General features: G+C 58.4%; 2 protein-coding genes across 2 annotated transcripts; both read left to right on the forward strand.

Annotated features, from left to right (window-relative positions):
• The first annotated feature begins 1,815 nt into the window (after positions 1–1,815).
• Positions 1,816–5,454, forward strand: LOC135232384 (ubiquitin carboxyl-terminal hydrolase 17-like protein 6). The gene is made up of 2 exons (XM_064290935.1): positions 1,816–2,506; positions 3,863–5,454. The coding sequence occupies exons 1-2, from the start codon at positions 1,816–1,818 to the stop codon at positions 5,452–5,454; spliced, it is 2,283 nt and encodes a 760-aa protein (XP_064147005.1).
• A 536-nt stretch (positions 5,455–5,990) lies between these two features.
• Positions 5,991–8,390, forward strand: LOC135232385 (ubiquitin carboxyl-terminal hydrolase 17-like protein 6). The gene is made up of 2 exons (XM_064290936.1): positions 5,991–6,080; positions 6,924–8,390. The coding sequence occupies exons 1-2, from the start codon at positions 5,991–5,993 to the stop codon at positions 8,388–8,390; spliced, it is 1,557 nt and encodes a 518-aa protein (XP_064147006.1).
• The last annotated feature ends 3,241 nt before the right edge of the window (positions 8,391–11,631 follow it).

Genomic DNA, 11,631 nt, shown 5'->3' on the forward strand with positions numbered 1-11,631 from the left:
AGAGCAAGCAAAAGCCCGAGCCTTGCCACAGACCCCACTTAGAGTCAGTGCAGACCACACCCCCAAGGAAACTCCCTTTCAATTGATTGGCTACTAAAAGTAGATCACATCATGGGAGTCATCCCACTCTATCAAGTCTCATCATGGGAGTAATCACGTCATCATCGGATCACCAAGCTACACCTTAACTGCCAAACCGCTGAGAATCAGGGCCCAGCCAAGCTGACAGAAGAGCTTAACCATCACAGCCAGGCTTCCCCTGCCTCGAAATCAACCAGCAGGGCAGAACAACCGTCCTGCTTCACAAGGAAGGCTCCGAATGCCTGGCCTGGTCGGCCGCTGCAATCCCATCAGCCCTCTTCGGGGCTGAATCGGCCCATACCACCACCTTCACTGGCGCTGACCCCAGTTAACCCCAAGGTCTGACGTGTTTCAACAGGCACCTTGCTCCCTCGGATCATATCCCTCACCGCATCCCTCCCTCCTCTTTCCAATTGGCTAACTATTCAATAGTCCACCTCCGGCCATAGGCCGGATCTCGAGATTTTAAATCTCTGGCCACCCCCACTCAGCGCTGAGTCCAGTGAACACCTCTCCGACAAACATTTCCTTTCGTAAAACACCTAAATCAGGACTAGTCCTGCGTGTATGCCATAACCCAAAGAAAGTGATACGGAGTTCGGGCTTTCTGGACACGGTAGTCTTTTGACTTTCTGTCTGTGTGTATGTGTGCTTCAGGTGAAAGTTTACACCTCAACTTTATTTCTCATTCTAAAATTTACGTGCCTATTGTTTTGTGACATAGGTTGCAATCCCCACAATGTGACACTTCGCTCCACCCTGTCCACCGAGGTTTACCGTGTCCCTTCACTCATTTCCGGTCCTGTCCTGCTTTCTCATCCTCCTTTCCCACCGGCGCTGTCCTTTTGGGCTTGAATGCTCCGTGGACCTAATAAGCACCTTCCTCAGATGTGTTATTTTTCTTGTGTCATAGGCCTGTCCAATCTACTGGAATACATCGAGGGACCAGATACCCTTCCCTTTCTCCTTCTTCTTGCTACCTCTGACATCCCTACGTGGGCTAAGGTTACTCCAAAAGTCGGTGGCCACCTGAGAGGGGATGTCCCTGGGCGGATCCTTCAGGTGGTGGTCGTCTTGCTCCCCGTGATCCTTTGCCACCCCACTCCTGGGTTTCGGCTTGTGAATGACCACTGCGTTGGAAGGGAGTGCAGACTTTACTACCCTGATGTTGAACTGGGGCTTCAGTTGGTCTCGAACTTTGAGAATTTTCCACTACTCCAAGGTAATTTGTTGGGCGGCTGGTCCTCCCAGTTGCTCCTCATCAGCCACTAAAATGCTGACTTTGGCGTCTCCTTCAGGCACACCTGGCCTAGACCCATTGTCCATGGCCTCCATCCCATAGCCACCTGATCCACCACCCTGAGCCACACCCCCAATCCCTCTGACCAACTCCCTCTGGTGCATGTAAAACAGAACATAGGCTTGTTGGCTCAGCACACAAGTCATATTGCATGCTGATAACTCGGCACCGTCCATTCCATACCACTTGCGATTCCCAGATTTGACATAAGAGAGATAAAGCCCCGTGGAGCAACTCTACCAAACACGAAGGAGCATTGGGTAGACTCTGTAAACAGCTGGTCCTCTGTCCTACCGAGACAGGCATCTGCCCCCACTAGAATCTCAGGGTAGCAAACGTGCTTAGCATTTTTGTCACGGACCAGTCGCAGAAATCTCCATCCTGGGATCATTCAGCCTTTGAGAGAGAGCGCTGCCATCAAACCTACCAATCTCATGTGCTACCCTGAGAGTCTGGACGTGAGCAGATGCCTGTCTCGGCAGGACGGAGGACCGGCTGCTTACAGACTCTACGCAGTGCTGGTCCATGTTGGGTGGACTTGCCACACGGGCCACTACCTCTCTTACGTCAAGGCTGGCAACGGCAAGTGGTACCGAATGGACGATGCCGAGGTCTCGGCATGCGATGTGACTTGTGTGCTGAGCCAACAAGCCTACGCCCTGTTTTACATCCACCAGAGCGAGTTGGTCAGAGGGAGTGGGGGTGTGGCACGGGGCGGCGCATCAGGAGGCCACGGGATGGAGGCCGCGGACGAGGGGCCTAGGCCAGGGGTGCCCGAAGGGGACGCCAAAGTCAACGTTGTAGCCGCGGACGAGGAGCAACTGGGAGGACCAGCCAGCCGACAAATGACCTTGGAGGAGTGGAAAATCCTCCAAGCGCGAGACCGACTGAAGCCCCAGTTCAACATCAGGGTAGTAGAGAGTGCACTGCCTTCCAACGCAGTGGTCATTCACAAGCCGAAACCCAGGAGTGGGGTGGCAAAGGATCACGGGGAGCAAGAAGGCCACCGCCTGAAGGATCCGGCCAGGGACATCCCCGCTCGGGTGGCCATCCACTGTGGCAATGACGTCTTCCCACGCAGGGATGTCAGAGGTAGCAAGAAGAAGAGGAAGAAGAGAGGGAAGGGTACCTGGTCACTCGATGGATTCCAGTAGATTGGGCAGGCCTGTGACACACAAAAAATAACACACCCGAGGAAGGTGCTTCTTAGGTCCACGGAGCATTCAAGACCAAAAGGACAGCGCCCGTGGGAAAGGAGGAGGACAAAGCAGGACGGGACCGGAAATGGGTGAAGGGACACGGGAAACCTGGGTGGAGACGGTGGAGCGCACTGTCATGTTGTGGGGATCGCAACGGATGTCACAAAACAATATGCGTGTAAATTTTAGAATGAGCAATAAAGTTGAGTTGTAAACTTCCACCTAAGGCGCGAGCGCGCGCGCACACACACACACACACACAAAGTCAGAAGGATACCGACTCCGAGATGCCCCAACTCCGTACCCCTGTCTTCGGGTGTATGCCAGACAGGAAAGGTAAGGGTTGATGGAAAGGTGTTCCCTGGACTCAGGGGTGAGTGGGGCTGGCCAGACACTCAGAGCGGAGATCTGGCCCGTGGCCGGGGGTGGACTCCTGACTAGGGGAGCCAGTGGCAAAGGGTAGGGAGGGAGGAGATGCGGGGTACGGCCCGGAGGGAGCAAGGCGCCCGGTGGAACAGGTCGGACCTTGGGGTTAGTGGGGGCTCAGCGCCAGTGGAGGTGGTGGTATGCGCAGGGCCGGCCCCGAAGAGGGCTGATGGGAGAGCAGCGGCTGGCCAAGCCGGCCGTTCGGAGGCTTGCCTGTGAAGCGGGAGCTTGGTTCTGCCCTGCTCGTTGATGTCGAGGCAGGGGAAGCCTGGCTGTGATGGTTAAGCTCTTGTGTCGCCTGGCTGGGCCGTGATTCCCAGCGGTCTGGCAGTTCCGGTGTAGCTTGGCGGTCCCATGATGACGTGATCACTCCCATGATGAGATTTGATAGAGTGGGATGACTTCCATGATGGCATCTGCTGCGAGCAGCCAGTCAGGTGAAAGGGAGTTTCCTTGGGGGTGTGGCCTTCGTTGACCTAAGCCGGCTCTGGGACAAGGCTGGCGGGCTTTTGCTGACTCTGGGTCCTGTGGCTGGCTGCTGTTGTTCTGACCTCCGTTTCTGCGGACTTGAGGTAGGAGCTTTGCTGCGGGCTGGCCCGTCCATCCTGGGATCCTTCGGCCCGTGAGGAAGAGCCCTGCTCTCCCACCTGCCAGTCTGGCGTTGGCCAGCCCCCTGCGGCTCCGTGCAGCAGGAGAAGCCTCGGGCCTGGCCTGTGCATTCGGGACGTTCCAGCCTTTACAACCACCTGAGCCATTGCCTTGTTGGAAAGCTCTCTATTTTGATGTCCGTAGGCTTTGCCGGTTTTGCTTCTCCAGAGAACCCAGCCTAAGACACTGGCCATCTTTGTTTCCACAGCCATGGAGGCGCCTTCTCTCCACGGCGGAGGTCAGGGTCAGTTGGCCGTCTCTCCCAAACCCAGCACTTCCTGCCTCCCGGCAGCCGGTCCTGAAAGGCACTGCTCTCCCTCTCTGGCTCACCAGCCCTGGCGGACATCCCAGAAGCAGAGCGCCTGCCGCGACGACGGGGTGCTTGCTCCCCATTTGACACTCGCCTCGACTTGGAGCAGGTCTTCCGGGGTCGGGGCAGGGCTCCGCAACATGGGGGACACCTGCTACGTGAACGCGGCGCTGCAGTGTCTGACGTACACGCCGCCCCTCGCCGACTACATGCTGTCCCGGGAGCACGCCGCAAGCTGTGGGCAGCAGGGCTACTGCGTGCTGTGTGCAATGCAGGATCACATCACCCGAGCCCTCAGCCATCCAGGTGACGTCATGGAGCCCTCACACGCGCTGGCTAGAGGCCTCCATAGACACCAACAGGAAGACGCCCATGAATTTCTCATGTCCACTCTGGACGCCGTGCAGAAAGCCTGCCTGCGGAGCCACAGGCACTTGCGCGGCCTCTCCGAAGACACCACCCTGATCCGCCGAATCTTTGGCGGCTACTGGAGGTCTCGAATCCAGTGTCGCCACTGCCAGGGAGTGTCAGACACCTTCGACCCTTACCTGGACATCACCCTGGATATCCAGGCAGCTCAGAGTGTGAACCAAGCTTTGGAACAGCTGGTCACGGCCGAAGAGCTGGATGGTGAAAATTCCTATCAGTGTAGGATTTGTCAGAGGAAGATGCCCGCTTCCAAGACGCTGACTTTGCACACTTGCCCCGAGGCCCTCGTCCTTGTACTGAAACGCTTCTCAGACCTGAGCGGTGACAAAAATGCTAAGCAGGTGCGCTACCCTGCGAGTCTGGACGTGAGCAGATGCCTGTCTCGGCAGGACGGAGGACCGGCTGCTTACAGACTCTACGCAGTGCTGGTCCATGTTGGGTGGACTTGCCACACGGGCCACTACCTCTCTTACGTCAAGGCTGGCAACGGCAAGTGGTACCGAATGGACGATGCCGAGGTCTCGGCATGCTATGTGACTTGTGTGCTGAGCCAACAAGCCTACGCCCTGTTTTACATCCACCAGAGCGAGTTGGTCAGAGGGAGTGGGGGTGTGGCACGGGGCGGCGCATCAGGAGGCCACGGGATGGAGGCCGCGGACGAGGGGCCTAGGCCAGGGGTGCCCGAAGGGGACGCCAAAGTCAACGTTGTAGCCGCGGACGAGGAACAACTGGGAGGACCAGCCAGCCGACAAATGACCTTGGAGGAGTGGAAAATCCTCCAAGCGCGAGACCGACTGAAGCCCCAGTTCAACATCAGGGTAGTAGAGAGTGCACTGCCTTCCAACGCAGTGGTCATTCACAAGCCGAAACCCAGGAGTGGGGTGGCAAAGGATCACGGGGAGCAAGAAGGCCACCGCCTGAAGGATCCGGCCAGGGACATCCCCGCTCGGGTGGCCATCCACTGTGGCAATGACGTCTTCCCACGCAGGGATGTCAGAGGTAGCAAGAAGAAGAGGAAGAAGAGAGGGAAGGGTACCTGGTCACTCGATGGATTCCAGTAGATTGGGCAGGCCTGTCACACACAAAAAATAACACACCCGAGGAAGGTGCTTCTTAGGTCCACGGAGCATTCAAGACCAAAAGGACAGCGCCCGTGGGAAAGGAGGAGGACAAAGCAGGACGGGACCGGAAATGGGTGAAGGGACACGGGTACCTGGGTGGAGACGGTGGAGCGCACTGTCATGTTGTGGGGATCGCAACGGATGTCACAAAACAATATGCGTGTAAATTTTAGAATGAGCAATAAAGTTGAGTTGTAAACTTCCACCTAAAGCGCACACACACACACACACACACACACATACAGACACACACACACACACACAAAGACAAAAGGATACCGACTCCGAGATGCCCCAACTCCGTACCCCTGTCTTCGGGTGTATGCCAGACAGGAAAGGTAAGGGTTGATGGAAAGGTGTTCCCTGGACTCAGGGGTGAGTGGGGCTGGCCAGACACTCAGAGCGGAGATCTGGCCCGTGGCCGGGGGTGGACTCCTGACTAGGGGAGCCAGTGGCAAAGGGGAGGGAGGGAGGAGATGCGGGGTACGGCCCGGAGGGAGCAAGGCGCCCGGTGGAACAGGTCGGACCTTGGGGTTAGTGGGGGCTCAGCGCCAGTGGAGGTGGTGGTATGCGCAGGGCCGGCCCCGAAGAGGGCTGATGGGAGAGCAGCGGCTGGCCAAGCCGGCCGTTCGGAGGCTTGCCTGTGAAGCGGGAGCTTGGTTCTGCCCTGCTCGTTGATGTCGAGGCAGGGGAAGCCTGGCTGTGATGGTTAAGCTCTTGTGTCGCCTGGCTGGGCCGTGATTCCCAGCGGTCTGGCAGTTCCGGTGTAGCTTGGCGGTCCCATGATGACGTGATCACTCCCATGATGAGATTTGATAGAGTGGGATGACTTCCATGATGGCATCTGCTGCGAGCAGCCAGTCAGGTGAAAGGGAGTTTCCTTGGGGGTGTGGCCTTCGTTGACCTAAGCCGGCTCTGGGACAAGGCTGGCGGGCTTTTGCTGACTCTGGGTCCTGTGGCTGGCTGCTGTTGCTCTGACCTCCGCTTCTGCGGACTTGAGGTAGGAGCTTTGCTGCGGGCTGGCCCGTCCATCCTGGGATCCTTCGGCCCGTGAGGAAGAGCCCTGCTCTCCCACCTGCCAGTCTGGCGTTGGCCAGCCCCCTGCGGCTCCGTGCAGCAGGAGAAGCCTCGGGCCTGGCCTGTGCATTCGGGACGTTCCAGCCTTTACAACCGCCTGAGCCATTGCCTTGTTGGAAAGCTCTCTATTTTGATGTCCGTAGGCTTTGCCGGTTTTGCTTCTCCAGAGAACCCAGCCTAAGACACTGGCCATCTTTGTTTCCACAGCCATGGAGGCGCCTTCTCTCCACTGCGGAGGTCAGGGTCAGTTGGCCGTCTCTCCCAAACCCAGCACTTCCTGCCTCCCGGCAGCCGGTCCTGAAAGGCACTGCTCTCCCTCTCTGGCTCACCAGCCCTGGCGGACATCCCAGAAGCAGAGCGCCTGCCGCGACGACGGGGTGCTTGCTCCCCATTTGACACTCGCCTCGACTTGGAGCAGGTCTTCCGGGGTCGGGGCAGGGCTCCGCAACATGGGGGACACCTGCTACGTGAACGCGGCGCTGCAGTGTCTGACGTACACGCCGCCCCTCGCCGACTACATGCTGTCCCGGGAGCACGCCGCAAGCTGTGGGCAGCAGGGCTACTGCGTGCTGTGTGCAATGCAGGATCACATCACCCGAGCCCTCAGCCATCCAGGTGACGTCATGGAGCCCTCACACGCGCTGGCTAGAGGCCTCCATAGACACCAACAGGAAGACGCCCATGAATTTCTCATGTCCACTCTGGACGCCATGCAGAAAGCCTGCCTGCGGAGCCACAGGCACTTGCGCGGCCTCTCGGAAGACACCACCCTGATCCGCCGAATCTTTGGCGGCTACTGGAGGTCTCGAATCCAGTGTCGCCACTGCCAGGGAGTGTCAGACACCTTCGACCCTTACCTGGACATCACCCTGGATATCCAGGCAGCTCAGAGTGTGAACCAAGCTTTGGAACAGCTGGTCACGGCCGAAGAGCTGGATGGTGAAAATTCCTATCAGTGTAGGATTTGTCAGAGGAAGATGCCCGCTTCCAAGACGCTGACTTTGCACACTTGCCCCGAGGCCCTCGTCCTTGTACTGAAACGCTTCTCAGACCTGAGCGGTGACAAAAATGCTAAGCAGGTGCGCTACCCTGCGAGTCTGGACGTGAGCAGATGCCTGTCTCGGCAGGACGGAGGACCGGCTGCTTACAGACTCTACGCAGTGCTGGTCCATGTTGGGTGGACTTGCCACACGGGCCACTACCTCTCTTACGTCAAGGCTGGCAACGGCAAGTGGTACCGAATGGACGATGCCGAGGTCTCGGCATGCGATGTGACTTGTGTGCTGAGCCAACAAGCCTACGCCCTGTTTTACATCCACCAGAGCGAGTTGGTCAGAGGGAGTGGGGGTGTGGCACGGGGCGGCGCATCAGGAGGCCACGGGATGGAGGCCGCGGACGAGGGGCCTAGGCCAGGGGTGCCCGAAGGGGACGCCAAAGTCAACGTTGTAGCCGCGGACGAGGAACAACTGGGAGGACCAGCCAGCCGACAAATGACCTTGGAGGAGTGGAAAATCCTCCAAGCGCGAGACCGACTGAAGCCCCAGTTCAACATCAGGGTAGTAGAGAGTGCACTGCCTTCCAACGCAGTGGTCATTCACAAGCCGAAACCCAGGAGTGGGGTGGCAAAGGATCACGGGGAGCAAGAAGGCCACCGCCTGAAGGATCCGGCCAGGGACATCCCCGCTCGGGTGGCCATCCACTGTGGCAATGACGTCTTCCCACGCAGGGATGTCAGAGGTAGCAAGAAGAAGAGGAAGAAGAGAGGGAAGGGTACCTGGTCACTCGATGGATTCCAGTAGATTGGGCAGGCCTGTGACACACAAAAAATAACACACCCGAGGAAGGTGCTTCTTAGGTCCACGGAGCATTCAAGACCAAAAGGACAGCGCCCGTGGGAAAGGAGGAGGACAAAGCAGGACGGGACCGGAAATGGGTGAAGGGACACGGGTACCTGGGTGGAGACGGTGGAGGGCACTGTCATGTTGTGGGGATCGCAACGGATGTCACAAAACAATATGCGTGTAAATTTTAGAATGAGCAATAAAGTTGAGTTGTAAACTTCCACCTAAAGCGCACACACACACACACACACACATACAGACACACACACACACACACACACACAAAGACAAAAGGATACCGACTCCGAGATGCCCCAACTCCGTACCCCTGTCTTCGGGTGTATGCCAGACAGGAAAGGTAAGGGTTGATGGAAAGGTGTTCCCTGGACTCAGGGGTGAGTGGGGCTGGCCAGACACTCAGAGCGGAGATCTGGCCCGTGGCCGGGGGTGGACTCCTGACTAGGGGAGCCAGTGGCAAAGGGGAGGGAGGGAGGAGATGCGGGGTACGGCCCGGAGGGAGCAAGGCGCCCGGTGGAACAGGTCGGACCTTGGGGTTAGTGGGGGCTCAGCGCCAGTGGAGGTGGTGGTATGCGCAGGGCCGGCCCCGAAGAGGGCTGATGGGAGAGCAGCGGCTGGCCAAGCCGGCCGTTCGGAGGCTTGCCTGTGAAGCGGGAGCTTGGTTCTGCCCTGCTCGTTGATGTCGAGGCAGGGGAAGCCTGGCTGTGATGGTTAAGCTCTTGTGTCGCCTGGCTGGGCCGTGATTCCCAGCGGTCTGGCAGTTCCGGTGTAGCTTGGCGGTCCCATGATGACGTGATCACTCCCATGATGAGATTTGATAGAGTGGGATGACTTCCATGATGGCATCTGCTGCGAGCAGCCAGTCAGGTGAAAGGGAGTTTCCTTGGGGGTGTGGCCTTCGTTGACCTAAGCCGGCTCTGGGACAAGGCTGGCGGGCTTTTGCTGACTCTGGGTCCTGTGGCTGGCTGCTGTTGTTCTGACCTCCGTTTCTGCGGACTTGAGGTAGGAGCTTTGCTGCGGGCTGGCCCGTCCATCCTGGGATCCTTCGGCCCGTGAGGAAGAGCCCTGCTCTCCCACCTGCCAGTCTGGCGTTGGCCAGCCCCCTGCGGCTCCGTGCAGCAGGAGAAGCCTCGGGCCTGGCCTGTGCATTCGGGACGTTCCAGCCTTTACAACCGCCTGAGCCATTGCCTTGTTGGAAAGCTCTCTATTTTGATGTCCGTAGGCTTTGCCGGTTTTGCTTCTCCAGAGAACCCAGCCTAAGACACTGGCCATCTTTGTTTCCACAGCCATGGAGGCGCCTTCTCTCCACGGCGGAGGTCAGGGTCAGTTGGCCGTCTCTCCCAAACCCAGCACTTCCTGCCTCCCGGCAGCCGGTCCTGAAAGGCACTGCGCTCCCTCTCTGGCTCACCAGCCCTGGCGGACATCCCAGAAGCAGAGCGCCTGCCGCGACGACGGGGTGCTTGCTCCCCATTTGACACTCGCCTCGACTTGGAGCAGGTCTTCCGGGGTCGGGGCAGGGCTCCGCAACATGGGGGACACCTGCTACGTGAACGCGGCGCTGCAGTGTCTGACGTACACGCCGCCCCTCGCCGACTACATGCTGTCCCGGGAGCACGCCGCAAGCTGTGGGCAGCAGGGCTACTGCGTGCTGTGTGCAATGCAGGATCACATCACCCGAGCCCTCAGCCATCCAGGTGACGTCATGGAGCCCTCACACGCGCTGGCTAGAGGCCTCCATAGACACCAACAGGAAGACGCCCATGAATTTCTCATGTCCACTCTGGACGCCGTGCAGAAAGCCTGCCTGCGGAGCCACAGGCACTTGCGCGGCCTCTCCGAAGACACCACCCTGATCCGCCGAATCTTTGGCGGCTACTGGAGGTCTCGAATCCAGTGTCGCCACTGCCAGGGAGTGTCAGACACCTTCGACCCTTACCTGGACATCACCCTGGATATCCAGGCAGCTCAGAGTGTGAACCAAGCTTTGGAACAGCTGGTCACGGCCGAAGAGCTGGATGGTGAAAATTCCTATCAGTGTAGGATTTGTCAGAGGAAGATGCCCGCTTCCAAGACGCTGACTTTGCACACTTGCCCCGAGGCCCTCGTCCTTGTACTGAAACGCTTCTCAGACCTGAGCGGTGACAAAAATGCTAAGCAGGTGCGCTACCCTGCGAGTCTGGACGTGAGCAGATGCCTGTCTCGGCAGGACGGAGGACCGGCTGCTTACAGACTCTACGCAGTGCTGGTCCATGTTGGGTGGACTTGCCACACGGGCCACTACCTCTCTTACGTCAAGGCTGGCAACGGCAAGTGGTACCGAATGGACGATGCCGAGGTCTCGGCATGCGATGTGACTTGTGTGCTGAGCCAACAAGCCTACGCCCTGTTTTACATCCACCAGAGCGAGTTGGTCAGAGGGAGTGGGGGTGTGGCACGGGGCGGCGCATCAGGAGGCCACGGGATGGAGGCCGCGGACGAGGGGCCTAGGCCAGGGGTGCCCGAAGGGGACGCCAAAGTCAACGTTGTAGCCGCGGACGAGGAACAACTGGGAGGACCAGCCAGCCGACAAATGACCTTGGAGGAGTGGAAAATCCTCCAAGCGCGAGACCGACTGAAGCCCCAGTTCAACATCAGGGTAGTAGAGAGTGCACTGCCTTCCAACGCAGTGGTCATTCACAAGCCGAAACCCAGGAGTGGGGTGGCAAAGGATCACGGGGAGCAAGAAGGCCACCGCCTGAAGGATCCGGCCAGGGACATCCCCGCTCGGGTGGCCATCCACTGTGGCAATGACGTCTTCCCACGCAGGGATGTCAGAGGTAGCAAGAAGAAGAGGAAGAAGAGAGGGAAGGGTACCTGGTCACTCGATGGATTCCAGTAGATTGGGCAGGCCTGTGACACACAAAAAATAACACACCCGAGGAAGGTGCTTCTTAGGTCCACGGAGCATTCAAGACCAAAAGGACAGCGCCCGTGGGAAAGGAGGAGGACAAAGCAGGACGGGACCGGAAATGGGTGAAGGGACACGGGTACCTGGGTGGAGACGGTGGAGCGCACTGTCATGTTGTGGGGATCGCAACGGATGTCACAAAACAATATGCGTGTAAATTTTAGAATGAGCAATAAAGTTGAGTTGTAAACTTCCACCTAAAGCGCACACACACACACACACACACATACAGAC

The sequence above is a fragment of the Loxodonta africana genome, chromosome 9 (genome assembly GCF_030014295.1).
Source record: "Loxodonta africana isolate mLoxAfr1 chromosome 9, mLoxAfr1.hap2, whole genome shotgun sequence".
Classification (NCBI taxonomy): domain Eukaryota; kingdom Metazoa; phylum Chordata; class Mammalia; order Proboscidea; family Elephantidae; genus Loxodonta; species Loxodonta africana.

Excerpts from the sequence above, each read along its gene's own strand:
- LOC135232384 (XM_064290935.1), top strand. The coding sequence starts at position 1,816 with ATGTGCTACCCTGAGAGTCTGGACGTGAGCAGATGCCTGTCTCGGCAG. Across the intron at positions 2,507-3,862 it reads GAGGAAGAAGAGAGGGAAGG|CCATGGAGGCGCCTTCTCTC; the intron begins GTACCTGGTCAC and ends TTGTTTCCACAG.
- LOC135232385 (XM_064290936.1), top strand. The coding sequence starts at position 5,991 with ATGCGGGGTACGGCCCGGAGGGAGCAAGGCGCCCGGTGGAACAGGTCG. Across the intron at positions 6,081-6,923 it reads CAGCGCCAGTGGAGGTGGTG|CCCTGGCGGACATCCCAGAA; the intron begins GTATGCGCAGGG and ends CTGGCTCACCAG.